The sequence below is a fragment of the Pinus tabuliformis genome, chromosome 5_2, assembly GCF_031772625.1.
Source record: "Pinus tabuliformis cultivar Carrire ecotype Pingquan chromosome 5_2, CPIR1, whole genome shotgun sequence".
In the NCBI taxonomy this organism is placed as follows: domain Eukaryota; kingdom Viridiplantae; phylum Streptophyta; class Pinopsida; order Pinales; family Pinaceae; genus Pinus; species Pinus tabuliformis.
The window spans coordinates 243,167,056-243,191,347 of NC_142306.1; the positions used below are offsets into that span (position 1 = coordinate 243,167,056).

The window sequence follows — 24,292 nt, forward strand, 5'->3', positions numbered from 1 at the left end:
CAGTCGTAAATAACAGCTAGAGATGGCTATCCTCACTATTGGTTTGACAACTAAGTTTAATAAATTTCTCTACCAAAAAAACAAACACGAGTACTTTGCAATGTTTCAGTGAGTGATATGGAAGCTTAAATCTCGGAGGCCAAACTAAACATAGTGATTAGGCTGGACGCTTATTTCTTTTTAAGGTGTGGGGTAGAGCAAATGTAAAATGGAAACAACAGTTTAGATGTGTTTGCATGACAATTATGAAAAAAAAGATTTGCATATGATTACGGACTGGAAAAACTATGAAATGGTCTTTAAGTTTACGACAGATGGGAAGGAATAAAATAAAGTTTAAAGGATTGTTATTGGTACTGATAATAAAATAATGAAGTTAACAGAAGCAAAACAGATTTCGGAAAGAACAAAGGGGGCTGGGGTGCAAATCGTATAATTCATCCTATCATTCGCGCTGATGATGGTGCGGAGGAGGAAATGGTGCAATCTGTCCTTCAATTCTTCTTCGTAACGCCCATTTCCTCCCCATGGAATCCGATATATTCGTTGTCTGTAGATTATGAAGAAACAGGGCCACTGCAGGCCAATTATTAAGTAATAGCCGTGGATCCTGTTTGTTTGCGCGTCATCGGACCGTTGTAGGCTCGATCTACAGGGCTTCAGGTATCTGGTAACTGTCTTTTAAATCCATGTTTGTTTTTCTGCGCTTTTTTGGGCAGAAGATCTGCTGTATTCCCTGATAGGGCCGAATTGAGATATCAGGAAATTCGAATTGATTTGTCTAGTTCTCAAAGATATTGATTTCGAATTCAAAAATTTTTAGCTTGTTAAGAAAATATTTGAAGTGAGTATTTCGATCAAAACCCATATCACTAGAACAGTATACAGAGGAAGTTAATTGCAATTGTTAAACCGGTTGGGATTTTCCAGAATTCCTCCGAAACAAATGCTTAGTGCACTTTAATGTCTCTCAAGTGATGTTTCTTGCGTTCAGATCTGTGAATTATTGCCTGGTCTGATTTTTAGTTGTGCGGGTTTCTTGACAATTTATTTGAAGCAAGAAATGCATTTGCCTTTTTGTCTCTCTTTTATACATATATATTTTGAATGATCATATTTTTAGTTGTGTGGGTTTCTTGATATTTCATATATATATTTTGAATGATGGGATCTTTAGTTGTGTGGGTTTCTTGACATTTTATTTGAAACAAGAAATGTATTCTGGTTCTTTGTCATGCTTATTTTTTTTTTTTCCAACGAAAAAAGTTATGTAAATTAATAAAACAAAATTATATGATCAGATGCTAATAAGCATTCTCAGTTTGCCTCTAAGGCCTTATGGTCGTAATGCAAATAACATTCCCTTACAAAAAAGAAAATGCTGTAACGATGCCCACAAAAGGGAATATTTGCCCTTTTTACATTCTCCTCTGTTTTTATTATCATTGAAAAAAACTGAGAATATCATCCATCATCAGTGAAAATCCTCTGTCCAGTAGTCTTTCTTATAACTCAGAACTGTAAAGGAAAATATCATGTTGTAAATATCATCTTTAGAAAAAGGTTAGATGGAACGTATCATCCATCATCAATGAAATTCCTCTATCCAGTAGAGTTTCTGTAGCTTATACATCAAATCTGTAAAGTAAAATACGATGTAGTCAAACCCAAGGATCATGCATGAAATCTGATATATGCACATCTCTGTTTTCTGTAATGTGCTACGCACCTTTGTCCATTTCTAGTATTGCTTTGGATAAATTGTCTGCCTATCTGTTCCTGTCCCTGTAGTTGTAAGAAAAGGAAATAGATGAGAATCATTTAGAGTTAATAGAGAAATAAAATGTTCTCGTTTGTAGAACTTAGAATGTGCCCATCTCTGTTTTCTGTAATGTGCTACGCACCTTTGTCCTTTTCTAATATTGCTTTGGATGTCTGCCAATCTGTTCCTGTCCCTGTAGTTGTAAGAAAAGGAAATAGATGAGAATCATTTAGAGTTAATAGATAAATAAAATGTTCTCGTTTGTAGAACTTAGTCATGAATGTTTTAGTTTGTAGAACTCGAGCCTTGAATGTTCCAGATTGTGTATAACTTTTTGTTTTCGGTATGAGTTGGTTGTAGTTAAGTAGATGAATTTATTGTAGTTAAACAAGAATTATTATGCTTTATAAAGAGACACTATGATGTATTGTGCATCATCTTTTGGGCATTGGCCTGATTTAGTAAAAAGTTTCTTTATATTTGTGTATTATCAGTTCTTCTGTGTTCCATATTTCTTTAAGTTAGTAGCAGAGCGGGTTTAAAACTCGGTGGTAGAGAGCAAATCGTGAAAACTGAAGGCAGAGAGCCAGCATAAAACTTTTCAAAGCGTGGAAAGCATAGCAAATTGTGAAGATCGTGAGATCTGCGTGAAAGTCAGAACTGAGGTGGCATAAAAATTTATTTCGGTGAACAGAGCCACAGCCACCAATTCGCCACCAAGTCGTGAGAAAATTGGTAAAGGTCACCAATAGAAAGCCGTTGTTAGTCTCGGCTGTAGTTGCTGTGAGAAAGAGCCATAACATCAGTTTCGAGCATAAAAAGTTCTCACTTCGCAACTGTGACAACGCTGGACCGTTACAAAGAGCAGACTCAGAATCTGGGGTTAAAATTTTCACATATTAAAAAATTAATAATCATAATTTTTTTTAATATTTTTATAATTTTAATAAAATTTATTATTATTATTATTTATTGATTTAGAGTTAATAAAATTTTTAAAAATATTTTCAATACTAATTTCTTTAGTATATAGGTTATCAATTATTTTTTATATAAAAAAATTAAAAGCATACGAAGCAGCAATGCTGCACATTAGATTTGTTTTATTTGTTGCATATTAGGCTTGTTTTGTTTGTTAAAAACACATTGCAGCAGCATGACAGTAAATGAACAACATAAATTTGGTTTGTGAAAACTTTAAACTTTGACATTTGTTTTAAAGCTCTCATACCAATACCTTTTACGGATGGGAAAATTTTGGCCTATAATAATATTTTATTATTTACAAAATTAAGCTTTCTTTATTGGTGAAAAGAATTTCTATCGGTTTTTTTGGTGACAAGTAGAGATGAAGAATTAAAACGAAAAAATTCTGGAATCGCTGGAGGAGAATATAACGAAGTGATACGTGCCTGTTCGTGGCACAATTGTTTGCAATCTTCAGTTATAGAGAGTTTTAAGAGCACCTGCCCACACGTTGTGGGAATCGAATGGTAAGCAATTGATTTTTAAGCTGGTTATTATACGTGTTGAGTGAGTGAAGATTTTTACAGTTGTTCATTGTGTAGAAGATCTTTGGAGAAAACTGTGTAGAAGATTTTTGGGGAAAACTGTATTTGTGTAGAAGATTTTTGGAGAAAACTGTGTATAAGATTTATAATCTGTTTCGAAAAGTTTCGGGTGGAGACTTACCAGAGAACAGAATGGTGACAACTAAGTACTAATGGGCTTTTTTAATAGAGAGGAAAATTCAGTTAATTGTTAGAGTAGGAATAATTAATTTAATCAATGTAAGTCGTTAAAAAGAAGTCATAATTAATTTAATCAATCTGGTGTTTAAAAGGTCAAGTCAAAAGGTTAGTTAACTAATTAAACTAAGATATTAAGAATAAAAAGGTAAAGTCAAACCGTTAAAATTTAACGATTAAAATATGTGATTGCTCCCCTTGCAAGGTTGTAGAGTTTGTTTTACCTGTAAATTGCTGTTTAGCTGTGTTTTCTTTGAGGTTTCGACTTGATCAAGGGTTTCAGAGAATCTTGCAATGGATGACTGGGTCTAATGAGGAGTTACGTCATGGGGTTAAAATGATTTAATTCCCCAAATGTATGGGCAATATTTTTTTGGGTAAAGACTTGTTTGAAATTATAGTTATAATTAAAAAAGGAAAAATCAGAGTAGTGGAAGTGTGGTGAGATCAATATTGCAGAGATAAACCGTGGCGCAAAGTGCAGATTTGCTGGAACGTGCTGCGTGGAGAGAACTGATTGGAAGTGTGCAAATAAACCTTGGTGGGGCCTATGGCGTATTTTTCCAGCTTCTTAGACATTGACCTTTTTGATGATCTGTTTTTCATAAGCCCATTTGGAAGCATTCATTGGTTAGGTAGTATTTGAGTCAGATGAATTCTCCAAGAAACCATGTGGTTTTATTGATGACTGGGAGTATTAGGAGTCGCAGTCTGCCCATCAGGATCCTGTGATCGAAGAGCTGCTAGTTGATCATGAGGAATGGTATAACTAGTTGAATCAGGAACCTCTTCTTGAAGATTCAGATGATGACCAAGGCAACGGAACATCGAGAGCACAAGAGAGACAAAAAGGTAACGGGAGTGTGTTTAAAGGAACTAACAATTTTTATCCAAGGCAGTCATCATCTCAAACTTTCTCATCTCAAAGCTCCAAGGTAACCTATGGAAGACAAAACAGATCATATTATACATCCTCAACAATAAGGAGAATGGGCCCTGATGGGGTGACTCACAAGGAGCACATGGAAGCAGATAAAATCTTGCCTGGGTGGAAAGAATCTCATGTTTAGATGCTTGACATCCGAAGTAGTGAGAGAAAGTTTGCACTCCTTGGACCGTTCTCTACCACAAGTGATCGGGGCAAACCATATCAAGAGGCTTATGGTGAGCCAAGAAAGGAAAAACAGGACTTTGGTTGAATGATAAATAATTCAGAGTGAGCAGTGTCTCACCTATGAGTCTAGGAAAAGATAAGTTCATGTTATGTAAAGACAACTTATGTGTGATAAATAATTCATTTCTCCATTAAGGGTGAGATTTAGAGTTAATAGTGAAATAGAATGTTCTAGTTCATAGAACTTGAGCCATGAATGTTCTAGTTTGTAGAACTCGAGTCTTGAATATTCTAGATTGTGAAGAACTCGTTGTTTTCAGTATGAGTCAGTTGTAGTTAACTAGATGAGTCTGTTGTAGTTGAGTAGGGGTTATTATGCTTTATAAAGAGACACTATCATGTTTTGTGCATCAACTTTTGTGCATTGGCCTGATTTAATAAAATATTTCTTTATGTTTTCAATTCTTCTGTGGTCCATATTTCTTTAAGTGAATCCTGTTTCCAGATACTGTATATCGTAAAACAAAGGCTGTAGTGTAAAATTCCTCAAAACTGATTCCTCCTCCATTGAATAGCAAGGCGCAAGTTAGCCAAAATTGAATATGTATTATTCCATATTCCTGTGCCATCAACTTACAATAATTATTTGTTTGCTGACCAATTCCTGCTTTGAAGGAGATGTGGTTGTTTGCTGACCAATTCCTGCTTTGAAGGAGATGTGGTTTATGTAGAGAAATAAATAATTCTTCCTACCCCACCCCTAGAAGAGATCCCTTGTGCAACACCATCAAAGTATGTCCATGGATATCTTTGTTTATTTCTTCTTTTGTAGGCAGGTGGGATTTTTTTGATTTTCCTGACCCTGTGGGAAAGCATATAGTATGTTAATGCTTGAATGACACATATCAAAGGCAAGGTTTCTTTATTCTTGAATAATTTCAAATTTCTGGCTAGCTATATGCTCCATGCAATATTAAGAGGGAGAGGTCTGAACCTTTTTGTTTCCTTTGTGCACAAGATTGATTCACTGCTATATGTTTTCCACTGTGCAAAGTGCTTGTGTTGTGGCATTTTGTGTTTGTGATTGTGATCTTAGACTCAAACCTGATTCTTAAGTGCCGTGGAAAAATCAACAAAACAATATTTTTTCACAACACAATATACATTCAACAATGCTATAGCAAATTCAACATACCAATTGTAACCCAAGTTCAACAGTTCGAATGTAGTTTAGTATAATATTGCTTCACTAGCGTTTGAACTATTATATTTGACTAAATCCAAATTATTCCAAACTAATACGAAGTTTGGAAAAGCCCTTTTGCGTGTATGGATTAGAGAGGATATCCAATTTGCTCTAGGATTGGTAAATAAATTCGTCCTTGACTTCGGATTCTTCCAAGAGCTCTCTAGACCCACTTCAATGCCTTTGCAATTCTTTAGGGGATTTCGATATGTTTATAACCTCTGAACAAACCCTCGCATTTGCATCAGATGGCTACCCGAGTCTTGCAAAAATTACACAAAGTCAGCCACGATTTTCAAATCTGCCTGTGTAACAATCCCTCAATAAACTTTCGCACTTGTCCCAAACAACTTGAGTGATTTCAGGATCTGCTATAGACTAGGCCAACCTTCTGAATGGCCACAGGATAAAACAAAGGTGGCCTTAATGGAGATGTTTGATTTCAGATGTTACTTCGACTTACTTCAGAGCAATCCGTTCAAGGAGAAATGGCATGGGCATAACCACTGAACTTTGGTTTGCTTCAGGATTAAACCTCTGTTTACCTCCAACAAATTATCTAGCCTCAAAAAAGAATGCAAATCCCCTGTCTTAGCTTTCTTCTCATTAATAAACCCTTGATGGTATTTAGACTGAAGTATCCCTGCATGCCATAACAGAAAAGAAAAAGACTCTTTACTAACTAGGGTGGAATCTTTCACCACCGAAATTAGTAGGGAGAAAAAGGGTCTTAAAACCCTCATAGCTGAGCTCAAGAAAACAAAGGATTTGATCCACAAATGATGATGATGATTTGATCTCAACTCTTCTCTATTTATACATTTCTCCACGGGCTGCAAGATGTGAGGAGTTGTGGGTGCAACCACTAATTTTGGGTTCTTTTTCCCAAGCTGACCCAACTTTTGCCCCAAATTGGGTTTTTACCCCGTTATCAAGACTATAGCCTACGGGGTTGGATATGCTATTTTGTCCCTCACTAACCTTAAGTTTGAAGAGGACATTACAAAAATCTCACGTCTATTAGTACACCTCAAACTCCAAAAGGTAGTGCATCATGCTGATGTCCTTCATCCTAAACTCTGTAACAAGATCTCACTTAGACATCTCTACGAGCTTCTTTGACCTTGTGAGAAAGAGGTCATCAACATATAGCACCAAGATGAGTGGATCATCTCCAACAAGTGTGAAATACAAGTTGGGATTCACCTCACTCTTGGTGAAGCCCATACCTAGTAGATACCCATCAATCCTCGACTACCATGCTATTAGTGCCTGGTTGAGTCTGTACAATGCCTTCTTTAAGTTGCATATATGATACTTTCTCCCAAGCACCTCAAAACCCTGCAACTACTCAATGTACACTTCCTCCTCAGTTACCCCATTGAGGAAGGTTGTTTTCACATCCATTTGATGTATCCTCCACCCCATCTTTGAAGCAATAGATATAATAGCCCTGATAGAAGTATACCTAGCCACTAGAGCAAATGTCTCCTGGGAGAACCCTCTTGCAACGAACCTATCCTTATTCTTCTCAATACTGCTATCCACAACATGCTTGATCTTGTAGATCCACCTAATGCTAATCACTGATCAATGATCTCGTTTTTGGCCTCGACACAATATCCCACACATCATTCTTCATGATGGAAGCATACTCTTCCACCATGGCATCCCTCCAAACCTGTTGGCTTTTTGCCCCCTCAATTTCTAGGCTCAAAATTAATAATGTCACTCATGAGTGCCATATAACTAGGAAACTGTCTTGGTGGTCTTCTGTTATTGAAAGTGCTCTGAGGAGCTTCCACATTCTCTTGTGCATCTCTCAGTGTCTACTCAATCCATCTCGACCTCCTCCTGACAAAAGTAGGAGGGGCCTCCAACTCCTCTTGATTTGAAGACTAAGTCCTTGCTGCTGGTCTCTCCTCAACCTTTGGAGGCTCTTGCTCTCCATCCTTTACCATTGTTAGAAAGGGTTCATGTGACTTCCTAAAGGCTCGACCCTTCTTGAATTTGTCATCCCTGCTCACCATAGTCTTCCCTTGCGAAGGAATGTACACTTTGTATGCCCTTGAAGTTTCATTGTAACCCACAAAGATGCCCTTTCATGCTGATGGGTTGTTAGGTCCCTATCATATTAGTGTATTCCCTCATTGTTATTGTCAATGTATCCCCCTTATTGTTATTGTTGTGCCCATATATTATTATTGTTATGTCGGTTTTGATTATATTGTGACTCCTTAGACTCATATATAGAAAGGAGGTTTTGTCATTTGAATCATCTAAGAATTGTTCATTTGTGTAATGTAAAGGAGGTTTCCCCCTCAAAGAGGCTAATTTTGAAGTCATTGATCTATCTCTTCTTCTATTTTGTGAGCTGGTTGCATAACATTTGGTATCAGAGCTTTGGATTATAGGGTTTTGCTTCTTCAAACAAGTCATCTTGGAATTTTCGCTATAACTATTTTCTACGAGGCTTCAAAAGATGAAATTTTATCACGTGGAGCTGAAATCTTAGAGAACTTTGTGTAAAAATTTCAGATCTTGGTTCGCTATATTTTCGGAGATATGCTTTGAGGAAGTTAGGGTTTTTGCAGGCTCCAGAATTATGTCTCAAACAGGTGACCTGGGAAAAATCGTCATAACCTTTTTTTTTTTTTTTTTTTTTTTGCGAGGCTTCACGCGTTGCAATTTTTACCACGTGGAGCCGAAATCGTAGAGAGCTTCGTGTAAAAATGTCAGATCTTGGTTCGCTATAGTTTTGGAGATATGCTCAAAGGAAGTTAGGGTTTTTGCAGGCTCCAAAAATCTGTCTCAAACAGGTGATCTAGGGAAAATCGTCATAACTTTCGTTTCATGCATTAGCTTTGAATTATGCAAAAAGTGGCTGAAAGTTCACGGACTGTAGTTTGTTGTGTAGAAATTTCAAGGCCGAAGGTCGAAATAGTGACACGTGGCACTCTGTACAAGTTAGCTCTACTGGACAAATCTATAATCAGGTCATCGTGGGAGATCGGGCATAACTCTTTCTTGAAGACTCCTATCTTGGTTTGACTTGTGGGGTTGGAACGAAGACTCAGAGGGTTATCATAGGACGAAATTTCAGTCCTTAGAGATCTGAAATTACAGAGGTACAACAAATTCAATATCGGGTTCCTACAAAGCAAAAAAAAGATGTGCAGTTTTTAAAATTTTCATAAGTTTTGTTTGAAAAATTAGTTTGAAGTGATTCAAAGGGCATAGTGAAGCATAATTATCATTAATTGATGCCCTAAAGAAAGAAAATGGAAACACCTAGTAAGCAGCCCGAAAAATCTACTATGACACATGAAGAGGAGGAAGAAATGCAACATGATATATCAAAATTATGAGAACAACTGCAACAAATTTCGCTCAAACTAAAAGTAACAAAAGCTACAATGGATGGTTTGAAGAATGGAATCGAAGCTAAGATGAATGATTTGAAGAATGACATGGAAGCTAAGATTGATGGTATAGAAGCAAAACTGAAAGGCAACATGGAAGATTTGAAGAAAGACATGGAAGGTTTGACAAAGTTGCTACAAGAAAGACTTCCTAATGGCGAAAAGGTAGTAGAGGAAACTCATGATGAGAACAAAAGAAATGTTAATCATGATTTCATAGACTCTAATGTTGGATTGAAGACCCACCATATTCCAAAGATCGATATGAGGAAGTTTGATGGCGAGGAATCCGTGACATGGATACAATAGATGGAGCAATATTTTGATCTCCATAATGTGCAAAACACACAAAAGGTACGCATTGCAACTTTATATTTAGAACCCAATCAGTTGTATGGTATCGATGGCTTTGCTCTCGTAAACAAATTGTCATTTTGTCAATTTTTATGGAGGAAATGATAGCACATTATGAGGATACAAAGAGCAACACCTTCTTTAGCCAATTCATAAATCTCAAACAAAAGGGTTCAATGGTGGAGCACATTGAAGACTTCCAAAAATTGAATTTAAGGGTAAATGATATTCTAGAGGAGCATAGGATTGATTTCTTCATAGGGACTTCAAAGGATAGCATCCAACATGAGGTTCACCTTTGGGAACCTGATTCATTGGAGAAGGCATTCAGGTTGGCAAAAAAAATTGAAAGCAAAATTATGGCAATAAGGAAGCCTACCACTCACAACTATAAAGATGGAAGTATTGTTGCTGCTAGCCTTCCACAACGTACAAGATTGACACCACAACAATTGGAAGAAAAAAGAGAAAAAGGGCTTTGTTACAATTGTGATAACAAATACACTAAAGGTCATAAGTGTGCTGAGAAGAAATTAATTTACATAGATTGTGAAGAGGAGGAAGAAAAGGAACAAGAAACGTCAAAAGAAGAGGATATACACCAGGAACCAACCCCAGAGAAAGAAGAAATGAATCCTGCCATATCTTGTAATGCATTGGTAGGAATTACCACTCCTCAAACTCTCAAGATAGAAATACATATCAAGAAGAAAAAGGTAATAGTGTTGATTGATTCGGGTAGTAACCATAATTTGATTCATTGTAAGATAGCCAAGGAATTGAATTGCTTCCTATATCCAGCACTAGAGTGTCAAGTGATGGTTGCAATGGAGGAACCATAAATTGGTTTGGAAAGTCCATAATATCAAGCTATCCATGGGAGAATATGTATTGAATAGTCCAATGCTTTCCATTCCAATGGGTGGTGCTGATGTTGTACTAGGAGTCCAATGGTTACAATCTTTGGGTACGATAACTTTTAATTTTCAAGAGTTTTTCTTGAAATTTTTTTGGGAAGGAAAGGAAGTTGAATTAAGGGGTATTGTAGGGGAACCAGGAATGATAATCAACTCTAATGGCACGACAAGGCTTCTAAAGAAAGAACAATGGAGCGTAATTGCACAATTATGTTCACCAGAGGTTCAAAATTCAAACATCGAAATCATCTATTTATCTAGATTTCCAAAAAGCCTTGGACAATCAATCTAAGGTTCATGCGGTGGAAGATCACATCGAGCATCAACAACAAGTTTTCCAACTCTTAAAGGATAATCTCACTTTGGCGCAGAATAGAAAGAAATAACAAGCATATCAACAGAGCAATGAAAAAGGTTTTGATGTAGGTGACTGGGTATTTTTGCGGCTACAACCGTACAAACAAATGTCCCTCAAGCAAGATAAGAAGGATAATAAATTATCACACAAGCACCACGGTCCTTACAAGGTGTTGCAAAAGATTAGTACTATGGCATACAAATTGGAGTTGCCTACATCTTCCGGAGTACACCCAGTGTTCCATGTTTCATGCTTAAAAAAGTTATAGGTGACAAGCTTCTAGTTCAAACAATGTTGCTAGAACTTGACGAAAAAGGAAAAATCATATTGGAACTTGAAGCAGTCATGGAAACAAGAACCCGACAGCTACAGAATCGATCAATTTCAGAGTATCTCATTAAGTGGAAGAACTTACCCACTGAAGATTCCACATGGGAGGATGAGAATTTTATACAGAAGCATCTAGAACTACTCAAGCGTTGAGGACAACACTTTTTTGGAGAGGGGCATGTTAGGTCCCTATAATACTAGTGTATTCCCTCATTATTATATTCAGTGTAGGCCCCTTATTGTTATTGTTGTGCCCATGTAGTCCCCATATTGTTATTATTGTGCCCCATATAAGCCCACAATTGTTATTGTTGTGCCCTTACATTATTATTGTTATGCCGACTTTGATTATATTGTGACCCTTTAGACTCCTATATATAGAAATGAAGTTTTGACATTTGAATCGTCTAAGAATTGTTCATTTGTGTAATGCAAAGGAGGTTGCCCCCTTGAAGAGGCTAATTTTGAAGTCGTTGATCTATCTCTTCTTCTATTTTGTGAGCTGGTTGCATAACATGGTTTCAACTTTGCCCTCTTCTCTGAAGGTAGATGGATATATATTAGACACCCAAAGATATGAAAATGCCCAACCTCCAGTCTCACCCTTGTGAATGCCTCCTTTCAAGTCTTGTCCATCAAGACCTTGTGAGGACTCCTGTTTTAAATGTACACTGCCATGTTGCAAGCCTTTGTCCAAAGAACCATGGGCAAATCTTAATCATGGATCATTGCCTTGGCAACTTTGATGATAGCCATATTCTTCTTCTTTGCGACCCCATTTTATTAAGGGTTGTATGGTATTGTGAGCTCCTTCTTTATTCCCGCCTCTGTACAAAAATTCTTGAAGTCATTGGAGGTACACGCGCCCTAATTGTATGACCTTAGAAATCTGGCCTTCCTCCCTATTTGGTTCTCCACAAGAGCTTTAAACTATCGAAATCGATTGAAGACCACATACTTGGTCTTCATGAAGTAGATCCACGTCCTCCTAGAGAAGTCATCTATGAAGGTCATGTAGTAATTGTAACCACTCAAAGATGACATTGACATAGGACCACACACATTTGAATGTACAAGATCAATTATGCCTTAGGACCTGCTATCACTACTAGGAAATGTTGTTGTGGCATACTTGCCAAGTGTGCAACCCTTGTAGACACCCTGTTGCTACTCTACATTGAACTTTGGAAGACTAGTGACCATCTCCCTCAATATAGGTAAGGCTTTGTGGTGCAAGTGACCCATCCTCCTATGCCATAACTCAGAAAAAATATTGTTGTAATGAACCATGGTTCGCATGGGCTGAGCCTTCAACATGTACAAGTTCCCTTTTCTCCTCCCAATCACTGATTTGTGCTCGCACTGGAAGATCTCGACCTGACAAGTACCTGTCCATCTTAGATTGGTTGAGATTGCTAGAAGGTTCTTGGTCAACCCTGGAACATACAATGCCTTTATCACCTCCAAAGGCTCTCTTGACTCTAGTTGACTCTAGTTAAAACTGAATAGTCTGAACCCCCTCTATTGCACACTTGGCATTGTAGCCAAGCTCCACATGTAGCTCTAAGTCTCCCCTTCAAATACCAGTGAACAAATTTTGTGATCCTATCATGTGACAAGGAGCACCATTTTCTATGAACAATGCACCCTTGGCTATGGTGCCAGAAAGACAAGACACTAGTGAGAACTCATTCTCGAACCTAGTGGTAAACTCAGTGATCTTTGAATCTACTGATGCTGCAAATTGTGCCTTCCCCTTGGCCTTGTGTTTGTTTGGACATTGACTTGCATAGTGGCCAAACTTGTAACATGCAAAACATTCAACTTTGCTCATGTCCTTCTTCTTCTTTAGCTTTCGAGGTAGCCTCTCCTGGAGAATTCTTCTTGTTCTTTCCCTTACCTTGCTTGATTGGCAAGTGCAAGGTTTTCATCATCACCTTTTGTTGGCCACGATGTAGAGACTCCTCTCAAATCTCCTTTTGGATGAAGTCGTCCACAACCTCTCCCAATCTGGAAGCTTCTCTCGTGTTACAATGCCCTTAATGAAGGGAGTCCATGGCTTTGTGAAGCCATTCAGGGCCGTCCTCACCAACTCCTCATCTGACACAGCCTCCCTAACTGCAGCCATCTCAACATGGGCCTGTGTGATCTAGGTGAGATAAGCACTAAGGTATCTAAATTGGACATCTTGGTGCTCCTTAGATTTTCCCTCAACATCATTTTTCTGTTGTGATTGTCACTCTAGTACAACTTAGAGCCTTCCACATTTCCCTGGCTGAAATCTTACTAGAGAGATGATGGATCACATGATCTTTCACCCCATCCAGAATGGTTATCTCTGCTTTCACGTCCTTTTGGCTATGGGTGACCAGTTGTGTAGCATTAGTAGGAGGGGTGAGTTATTGATCAGCAAACTCCCAGATCCCATTCTTTATCAACACTAATGCTATCTTCTACTTTCAAGGATTGTAGTTGGATGCACCCTCCAATTGGTCTTCAAATGTCAACCTTGTTGCAACTATTCTCACAACTTCAAAATGAAATACTCAAACCCCAGAAAAATATAACTGATGGAGAATTCTTTTACTGTTGTAAACCCTTATGACAAATCGATTTTTCGCTTTTCTCAGAATTTTAGTGCTCTGATACCATGTTAATTTTTCAATACCAGTTCTGATTTAATATTCTCAACAATTTATTTTGTACCTAGAAACTATTCACCCAGTAGATTATTTTTCCTGAAAACGGTTGAATAGAAAATACACTGGCCTTTAACTTAAATAATTGCAGTGGAAATTTAATAGAGAATCATTCAAAAAGCATAGCAATTTTTTTCCCAACAAATTCTCCTTCACTTTTCTATTACTTGGGGAAATTAAGGCTCTCCTAACAAGGAAAATGACCCTCAGATAATACATAGATAATACAACACAATGGAACCTAGAGTTTTGCCCCCCCTTAGAAATTTCGGCCTCCTGAAGAATTTGTCCCATTGGAAATTCTTAGCCCTGGAAGTACCTTGGTCTCCATCTGTAAATTCGACCTCCTCTTCCTCAAACTGTATGGCCCCTTGTGCGCGAGAGAAAGTCACCTCCTCTTGGGTTGCTAACTTGAAGCAGTCTTGTTGGTCCTCAACACTCTTGCCTTTAGGCAGCTTTGTTGAATCACTTTTAGCACCACCTTGCTTCTGTTCATCATTTTTTTGAACACTCTTCTTTGATAACATTTCTATGACCGTTTGTGCATGTGCTTGTTTAAACTTTTGTTTGCTTCACCTATTTTGAAGGCTTTTGTGTGGTGTTTGGGGACTACAGTTTTACATCATTCTTCCCATTTAAACTTGTGTTTGCTTCTACTTTTCTGAAGAGGTTTGTGTGAAAGTGGTTGGGAGGTTGAGGTTCATTATGGTCGGGATGCTGTCATTATTGGTCATTATTTTGACTGTTAATTCAGGATCCTGTGAAATTCAACAGTACTGTTGCACTGAGGGCCATATCTCCGATGCATTTCTCAAATCCTTGACAGAATCTAACTATGAATTTATGGACTCTGCTTGCAGTGGATGAGTTGTCCTTGAGGGGAAAATAGCAATGTCCCTGCCTTGCCCCCAAGTCGAGCTTAAGGAGGGATATTAGTCTATAAACTTGACTTGGGTCTGTATCACTAACATTACTATTGTTGTTGTTGTAATAATAATAATAATAATAACAATAATCTACTATAGATGACAATAATATAAATTTAGGGTGTGGCTGAAAGGTCATACCCCCGCCATATTTTATTATACAGTGGTCCTGTACCCTTTTCACAATGGACATTTTGAACTTATTGAATATTTGCCCTTGAGAGCGTATAGTGTATGATATGTAGAGTTCTATAGTGGTGGATTCTAATGCTTAACATTAAGTTTACTGCTAGTTGCCTCATAGCCCAGCTAGGAGTGGTGTCCGCAGAGGCTGCCTTTGATGTCAGATAACTCCTACACAGTCATTCCATGAGTTCATCTCATTGTAGAGATACATTTTTTAGTTACTGTTTTGTTTGCTGGTTAATTACGATGATGGTAATGGATTACTGTTGATAAATTTGCATATATATATGTATGTGTTGTCTCCACAAACAGGGTTTTGTACCCATTGTTCTTTTTCTTTGTTGGTACGATATCATTTTCAAATAGATAAAATTAAATGCTGCCAAAATAATGCAGTTTGCAAATTGGCCAACCACTTTTCTTCCATGGATTCTAGCAATTTTGTCAATGGCCCAATAATTCCTCTTTCATGAGATTTTCAACTATTGGCAAGGCATTTTCTTTGCTTATCTTCTATCTGTTGCTTTACTTCTATCTCATATCCTTTCCTTCATTGGTATAAATTTACTTCTCTTGATATGCTTTTACTTCTACTTCCCTTGATATGCTTTTACTTCAAACGGTTTGCAGGCTTTATATTGCCAGCTTCTACCTTGTTTCATGGCAGAACTGGTCTTTTCACCATGTTAGGATTGGTAAATCATGTTGGACGGGGGGACACTTCTATGAGCAATCCCTCCTTAAGTTTGAGAATCCTTTGACATCGATAAAGTTAAGCCATCCATGGCCATCATCCCTACCTATCATATGGAGTCTGCATGGTAGCTGTTATTGGTGATATATATATATATATATATAACCGTGAACGTTTGTACGTGCTTGGGAAAAAAAACTATACCATGTATATGTTTTTGTGCTTTCTATCTTGTAATGGAGTATAAGAGTCTAATGATGTTTGAATTATGTAAATGTATTTTCAGGAACCATTGTTTCTTTGAATGACATCTTTTGTGATCACACAACAAGTGGGTTGAATTTGTACATGGCACCTAGGAGTCATGATAGACTTGTAAGTATGATTTCTCCAAGTATTGCTCCCATTTTTTTTTATATCAAGGCTGCCTTGTTACGTTTGGTATGGTTATTGTTGACAATGCACCATGGAATATTTTCAGGATTTCTATAGGAAGAATAGAGATTACTCAAGACTTTTAGATGAAGGTGGTGCTTTAGAACATGAGGTAGAGGAAGAGGCAGTAGACGATGATGACAAGTCGGGGCAGTATAGGAAGTCAGAACCAGATGAAGATCCAAAAGCAAAAAGAGAACGCCAGGAGTATGTGGAAAGGAGAGAGAAATTGAAAGAACTTGAACGACAGAAGCTTAAACAGAAATTTGCTGGAGTCTATGGAAGGAAGACAAATTCTACTAACCATGACAATGGAAATCAGAGTAGTAGATTTGGAGAAAATATCTCAGACAAAGATAAGAAGAAAATGCTGCATCATGATGAGTACAACCACTGGTTGCCTTGTACTGTTTGTCTCTGCAATAAGTTTTTAAGGGTTTGCTGCTTGCTAGTTGCCTGTGCTTATGGTTTCTGTGAAGTTTTTTATTGTCACTGTATCATGATGGGCATGGTTTTGACAACCGTTGGTGTGATGTCTGTATACTACTTGTCTTGTTTTATTGTTTCTGTCATGAGGACATTTCCCAAATGGAGTATAAAAATTAAATGTAAGGATGTTACTGAAAGGCAAAAGATAAACTCAGTGGTGGATTTTGTACCATTAGCCGAAGATGAAATTTGAGATTGTCCATGAGATTTTTGTTTCTAAGAATGCTGTTCTCATATCTTACGTTCAGTACATTTCAATTGCCTATAATCACAATTCATGCGTGTGTATATTGAAATGGAATCTTCCATCAGTAATTACAATTATTAATATGATGTTGTCTTTCAAAACTGAGGTAATGTTTGAATGCTAACAGCCCTCCTCAATGGATTCGGCTTAAGGGATGGCATGGTATTCAAGTTCTGGAAGTTTGTAAATTACTTGACTCAGCTAATAATCATATGTTCAAAATTGTTGTGGCAGCTATGGGTCCTTCTTTGGACCTTCCCAGCCAGCTATTGCTAGGAGAGTTATTGTAGAAACACGTGCAAGGCTCGAGGTAGCACATGTTGCAGCAAAAGTCTCAAGGGATGCTCCAGAAGTATGTGGTGTGTTTATGTTGCATGTGGATATTGTTCTTGTACGTGTGGAATACGTTCTGGCAATTTTTTGGACTACTGCCAAGTGTTTTTCTTTTCTTTTGTTCATAACTGAAGAATGTCGTTGAAAACATTTCAGACTAAGAAGATATATGTGCCTGCATCAGATGCAAAATCTGAATACAAAAAAGCACCGGTAGCTGTCAATGAGGTATCTGCGTTAATCTCTCCTTTTTTTCTATTATATGAAGTGATCCATCCTTGTGGCTGAATCTGTTTCTGGAGGCAAATCGGTGCTTGTGCTTTTCCAGTCAAAGATATTAGCAATTTAACCGTTAAGTTTGGACTTAGATGGATTAGATGTCAAAGTGCTTCGTTCTCAGTATCTGTTAACACGAGTGGTTTTAGTATGTCATGCTGAATCTGCCTTCTGATTGAAAGGAGACGGGATTTGATAATAATTTTATAAGCAAATTAAATGGCCTGGAGTAAAATGACGTGCCTTTTGTGAATAGGTAGTAATGACCCTTTTTATTGCAGGCTAAGAAGAAAGCACAGCGGCTTAAAGAAGCAAGAGACTATTCATTTCTCTTTTCTGAGGATACAGAAATGCCGGGCTGTGCAAGGAGACCTCCGGAAACTAGAAATGTTGCTTCCTCCAGGCCTGGTGAGTCCAGCTCATTGTTTGTTCTGACAGTGCTGCTGTTTCTTTCTAGTTAAATGTTTCTGAAGAAATTGTTTGCGACAGATGATAGCCGTTCGAAGCAAGTGATTCCAAAGAATTCTATGGCATTGAAGAAACCAATTCCGACTAGCAAGCCAATCTCGCACGCCACCAAGGAATTGAAAAACATAATATCACCTGCTAGACAAATGCCTACGAAAGTGGATACACAAAAAGTGTCCCCCATTTTAAATGTGAAAGCTTCAGCTGATTCAAAGAAGCAATTGTCGAAGGTAGGGTCTGGACCTGGTCGGTCTGTTCGGGAAACTGATTTGGTACGTCACAGTGTGAGCAATTCGAAAGTGGTTGTTAGCGTAGCTCGTGACAAGAAGGAAACACCTTCAATCTCCGGTATCAAAGTTGGGAAGGATGTGCATCAACAGTCTTTGGTTTCCCGTCCTTCAAGTGTGCAGAAAACACTTCCCTTGAAGAATCCAACTAACAAACCTCATACAGAACTAAGAAAGCCTCCAGCATTGCCAAAATCACCACCCCCAAAACCAGCAACAAAACCGACACCAAAACCGGCACCCAAACCAGCATCCAAACCAATGCCCAAACCAGCACCAAAATCAATGCCCAAACCATCACCAAAACCAGCACTGAAGCCAGCTTCAAAACCAATACTCAAACCAGCACCAAAACCAGCACCAAAACAAGCATTGATGTCAGCACCAAAATCAACTCCAAAAGCTATTCCAAAAATGGCATCAAGACCTCAGGTTCTTAAGCGATTCCTCTCTAATGTTTCCACTGATCTCGTTGATAATTGGTAGAAAGATTATAATCGTTGATTAGTTATTTTATTTTACAGGCAAAGCCAGTATCTCGTGACTTGCATCATGAGCGTTCCAAAAAAAGACCTAGACCTTATGATTCGGATGAAGATTTAGATGGGGGTGGAAATTATAGCAGTATTATCAGACAGCTTTTTAGGTAAAGCCTGTCACTTGGTACATTCTTGAATACCAAAGCACCTTTTGTGGACCAGAAATTTTCTTCGGTAGTGTGTTCACTGTAATGTAAATATGTCCGCTAATTGTTCAACACATTTTCTTACTTTTTTCTTATTGCCAATTCCAGATACGATCCAAATAAGTACAAGGATATTGATGATGAAGATGATAGTGACATGGAAGTTGGGTTTAGCACTATACAGGCTGAAGAAAGAAGAAGGTGATATTTTCTGTACTTTTTAGTTTATGGGCTATGCTATTCTTGTTTGACACTAACTCAATTTACAGTCATTCCTGTGTACTTACTACAGATACATCTAAGAAGGAGCAAAATTTGCTGAACAATGTCAATAAGTTTATATCATTCTATATTGCGTTAAATTCAAATGCTAACCCAAAATAGGGCACTATATCATATGTTTAGTCATGCTATATTACTTAAGTTCAAAGCAATCGCTGTACAGTGGAATAGTTCTTCTGTCTATTCATTTTGTGCATGCGTTTGTCCATACCAACATATATTTATGTAGAAGCTAAGTCATCTGCTTTCTTCTTAAGTTAGTTAGATACTAGTGGTTGGGCATTTAGAACTTATTGTATGTTGATGTTACATTTTATGATCTCCCAGTGAAAGAATTGCTAGAGAGGAGGATGAAAGGGAATTGGCACTCATTGAGGCAGAGGAAAGGGCGGAGAGGGCCAGAGCAAAGAAGCGCAAACTAAAGCACAGTCAGAGGTGACGGAAGCAACAATATGTTGTATCAAAATATGTATTTCTTCTGTTACTTCTCAATGTAGCTTGGAATGGCATTCTTTTTAAATCTCTGTTGGCATGCTCATTCTTAGCGTGATGCTTTTATATGTTTCACACATTCAACAATGGTCTTTGTAAATATCAGGCTTCATAAACGATCATGGTTCCAATTCTTGTATTTTTGTTAATTGTAATAAAAGTTGCAGGCAGAGAAAAACTTGTTTAATTCACTGATGAGGACTCACATGGATTCTTACTTTTTGTTAGCAGGCTGCTGATTTGTATGCTAACAAATTTTGGTGAGAGGTTTGTTTAGATAATAATAAATTCGGCGTGTTTGCTCACATGTGTTTTTTTAATTCTCTTAACTCTAATCATACAGTACTGTGCTGCAATAGTGGCAAGAAGGTTTGGTAAAAAAATATTAGTAGCTTTTCATTGGTTCAAATCTTATTTGCGAATAAACATGCACTGACCAACACATGAAAATCGAGGAAGTTCCAAAGAATGCTATAAAGTGATTGATGATACCCTCTGAAGTTGAAAAAATAAATTATTACAACTTCACATTTTTGAATTTTTCAGATGCATTCCATTTTTTAAAATTTTAATCCAGATACTCTGTTATGACAGGGAAATTTCAATATTACTATGTACTTTGAGATTTGTAATTACGAAATAACAATAATTTTGGTATAAAACTTGGCTTGGGAACAACCAAAAATAAATACAGTAATTTAGTGTAATACCTGGCTTGGGAACAACTGAAAGGAGCCGAAGAATGAGAATACGACTTGTGAAGTATGCAGGAAAAACTCAGCGTATAACTTGACAAATAAAAAAACTCAAAATATGCTAAAAGATGACAAAACAGAATTTCGGTTAAACTCACCGTATCTTAGTGACTTTGAACAGGTACTAAATTTTGAGCAGACTAGACTCATTTTGAGGTCAAAACTCGGTAAGTCTTGTAATGAAGCTGTAAGCTATGCAATCTCACTAAATATGAGTGGCTTCAAAGGATTTTGCAAATGGAATTGAATTTCTTGATGCATAGAGTAAATTAGAGTAAATTATAGCTTAATGCATATTTCAAATTATATACATTAATCTAGATTTATTTTAATTCCAGATTCCAGATGTGGAGAGGGAGCAATTTTTTTTCTCTTATATTTCAAAATATTTTATTTTATTTTATTTTTAATCAAGTCAAGATGCTTTTACCGTACATATTGGGAAAATAAAATAAAGTCAAGATGTTTAAACAGGACATATTGGGACATTCCTAAGAAGGATCAAATTCTTTTTTTCAAATTATATACATTAATCTAGATTTATTTTAATTCCAGATGCGGAGAGGGAGTAATTTTTTTTTCTTTTATATCTCAAAATATTTTATTTTATTTTATTTTTAACCAAGTCAAGATGTTTACAAGACATTATGACGTCTCTACATACATATTGGGACATCTCTACAGTTGAGCGACTCTAGTGGGAATTACTTTTAACTTTTTATTATTTTTTAATTGACCCCACATGTAAATGTTTAGGGACATTTACACCAGCACAATTTAATTTAAAATAAAATATTTATAAAATATTTTGATTTTGAAATGAGTTATGGTTATTGGGCAAGTGGTATTGATAAACCATGTTATTAGCCCATAGTATTGTAACAAAACTTATTTATAAGTTAAGAATATCCATTGTAAAATGGGGTTGAATATCCATGGTTAAGAATCTTGTTATATTATATGTTTATTTTAAGTACTAAGTTTTAATATAAAAAATATTGTAAAATTAAATATTTATTTTATTATTATTATTATTGTTGTGAAATGAGTTATGATTTTTGGGTAAGTGGCATTGATAAGCCATAGTATTGGTCCATGGTATTGTAAGAAATCCTATTTAGAAGTTAATAATATCCATGGTAAAAAGGGGTGAATATTCATGGTTAATAATCTTGTAATAATTTTGTTATATTCATGGTTAATAATCTTGTTATATTGTAAATATTAATTGTTTATGTACTTATATTTAAATATGCTACGAATCATATTATAATTTATATGGTAAAATGGTTGTTAATTTATAATTATTATCTATTGTTATATATTTTAATGTCATATATCTAAAAAAAATTGTTGGTAATTTTGCTAATAAAAACAAAATTACAATTAATTTTTTTTTTTTACATCTAACATCTACACATCTAACGCCTACACAAACACTGTGTGCTGTAGAGCCTTGGTGCAATGAGAATGTTGCACCATTCTTTTTAGTGAATTAATAATTGATTAAAATTGGAAATTTGAAAGTAGTTAAAAAAATTTGTTTTATAAACAACTATAAGCCGAAAATAGAGTGCATATTGAGTACATATTGATATAATTAGAAGCAGGGAATGCAAAACTTGCACCAGTTCCAACATTGAAGATATATGCTATAGAGTCCCAAAATTCAGTGGTCATGTGGCAAGTCTCATGTTGGTTTATTTTGCAAAGCTAGCATTAAACACTTTTTATTTATTTATTAACTATGACGGTTATATTAATTATTTAAAAACCGGTTGGGCCGAAACCAAAACAACCATGATTACAATATTCAGAAGTACTTTAGTTGCTGCTATCCTTTACCTTACAAAGGTGTTGATATACTCTAGATTACGGGATCGAGATCCATGTAGGTTCTTCATCATTCTTGCTAAATGCTCCTTGAGGCAGGAGGCATGCTAGGTTTGCTTTTGCATCTGCTTCCTTATTTGAACCACGTAGGATATGGAAAAGAAGGTAGGAGGAGAAATCTTGAAGCACGTATCGCAGCCTTTGAAGTGTCTTGTTAAGTGCTAGATCGCTGAAGTGGTCCTTCGAATTTAATATCTTTATTAGAATTTCTGAGTCCCCGAAGACTTGCATTTCCTTATTGCCTTTTTCATGTGCTATCTGATAGGCTTTTAGCAGCCCTAGGATTTCTGGCTGGTTGTTGGTTCTCTGTCCAAGACCCCAGCGGAAGCTATCTTCTTGGATACCATCCGGGGAGTAGATCACTCCGCCTGCTCCTGCTATCCCTGGATTTCCTTTGGAGGCATCATAAAAAAATATTGTTGTTTTACCCTGTTTCCTCCACCAAGCTCGAAAATTTGTGTCCGTATCTCGTAATATCCATACAAGATTTTTATTGGGGCGAGTAGTGTCCTTTATCCTGTCTCAGAATATATAAGTTCCCAACCATTTCTTTTCTTGAGGGAGGAGCGAGTTATCGTTTTTAAAGGGGTGATTGGCCATAGTCTTGAGGAGTAGTGCTTTTGCTTTTGCTGCCATCTTCAAAGGGGAATTCAAAATGCTGTTGAAGATCTGATCATTTCTGGCGAGCCATATTTTCCAGCAGACGTATTTAGGTAATGCTTTCCGGATTCTGTTCCATGCTGTCTTTCTTTAGGTCACGTGGGGGTATTGCATTCTCTAAGTGTTGAAGAGGGTTACTATTGTGACTTGCGATGGGGCAGAGACATTGAGGCCTCGAAGGATGCAGTCCTAAAATTCTTGAGCAAATGAGCAATCCACGAACAAGTGCTCCATGGTTTCTTGGGCTTTGTAGCAAAGAGAACACCAATGTGGCCCGTAAATACCTCTTTTACTCAGATTGTCGCCAGTTAGCACTTTCCTGTGCATTAAAACCCAGGTGAAGAGGTTTATTTTGGGGAGACCAAGAGGGTCCCAGACATGTTTCCACAACGCTGCAGTGTGGATCGGGGCTTGGTGAGCTTGAAGAGAGGCGAATCCATGCGCTGCCTTGTAGATTCCAGTTTTTCCCCATCCCCATTTGTTTGTCGAATGCAAGTGGACCGATGCTAGGCCCGTTAAAGCTTCTTCCAGGAGTGTCTTTTGAATGCGTCGCTTCTATGGAGATCGTGGAATATTCCAATCTCTCCAATTTGCGGAGTCGTCCCATGTTGAAATGTCTGCCAGGGTGAGAATTCCTTGTTAAATGAGCCAATTCCTGACTTCTTTGACTACTTCAGAATTGCTAAGAGGCGACTGACCCATTATACTGTCTTGCCACAACATCGTGTTTTTTCCATTGCCAGGGATACGATACAAGTGCTTTTGGAAGAAATCGATCCCACGAAGATGCCATATCATCGCCCCTTTGATGCTATTATCGATCTGAAGGTTTCTTAGCGTGGAGCCATTTAGATATTTTTTCTTTAGAACCTGATTGATAGGGTGTTTGCTGTTTGAGAAGAGGGTCCAGAGGATTTTGCCTCCCAGAGCCAGATTGGCAAGGCCTGGGTCTCTTATTTGCAGTTCTCCTTCAGAGATAGGGCGCTTGACTGTGTCCCAGTTCACTAAGTGAAATTTTCTTTGATTTCCTCTTCCTCCTCTCCATAGAAATCCCTGATCAGTTTGGAGATTTGGTCCATGATCTTCTTTGGAGCCGAAGAAAGGAATCCTGATAAATTGGCAGGGGGGATAAAACATATTTAATAAGGATGAGTTTGCCAGCATTGGTGAGCCATTGCCCTCCCCAAACTGTAATCTTGGACTTAATTTTGCTTATTACATCTGTCCATAGCGA

At 37.2% G+C, this 24,292-nt stretch overlaps 1 protein-coding gene across 4 annotated transcripts; it reads left to right on the forward strand.

The window, feature by feature from the left end:
- Window positions 1-302: 302 nt before the first annotated feature.
- On the forward strand, window positions 303-19,941 carry LOC149158442 (uncharacterized). Of its 4 annotated transcripts, XM_089436221.1 has the most exons (11): window positions 303-663; window positions 15,693-15,833; window positions 16,043-16,131; window positions 16,238-16,575; window positions 17,162-17,318; window positions 17,417-17,488; window positions 17,818-17,944; window positions 18,026-18,723; window positions 18,816-18,937; window positions 19,085-19,177; window positions 19,586-19,941. In XM_089436221.1, the coding sequence occupies exons 3-11, from the start codon at window positions 16,105-16,107 to the stop codon at window positions 19,695-19,697; spliced, it is 1,746 nt and encodes a 581-aa protein (XP_089292347.1). In that variant the 5' UTR covers window positions 303-663; window positions 15,693-15,833; window positions 16,043-16,104; the 3' UTR covers window positions 19,698-19,941. The 4 variants fall into 4 exon arrangements, with proteins under 4 accessions (XP_089292347.1, XP_089292346.1, XP_089292345.1 ...); XM_089436220.1 differs by lacking the exon at window positions 15,693-15,833 and having other exon boundaries at window positions 303-670; XM_089436219.1 differs by lacking the exon at window positions 15,693-15,833 and having other exon boundaries at window positions 304-663.
- The last annotated feature ends 4,351 nt before the right edge of the window (window positions 19,942-24,292 follow it).

Excerpts from the sequence above, each read along its gene's own strand:
- LOC149158442 (XM_089436220.1), top strand. The coding sequence starts at position 16,105 with ATGGCACCTAGGAGTCATGATAGACTT. Across the intron at positions 16,132-16,237 it reads CTAGGAGTCATGATAGACTT|GATTTCTATAGGAAGAATAG; the intron begins GTAAGTATGATT and ends GAATATTTTCAG. Across the intron at positions 17,489-17,817 it reads CACCGGTAGCTGTCAATGAG|GCTAAGAAGAAAGCACAGCG; the intron begins GTATCTGCGTTA and ends TTTTTATTGCAG.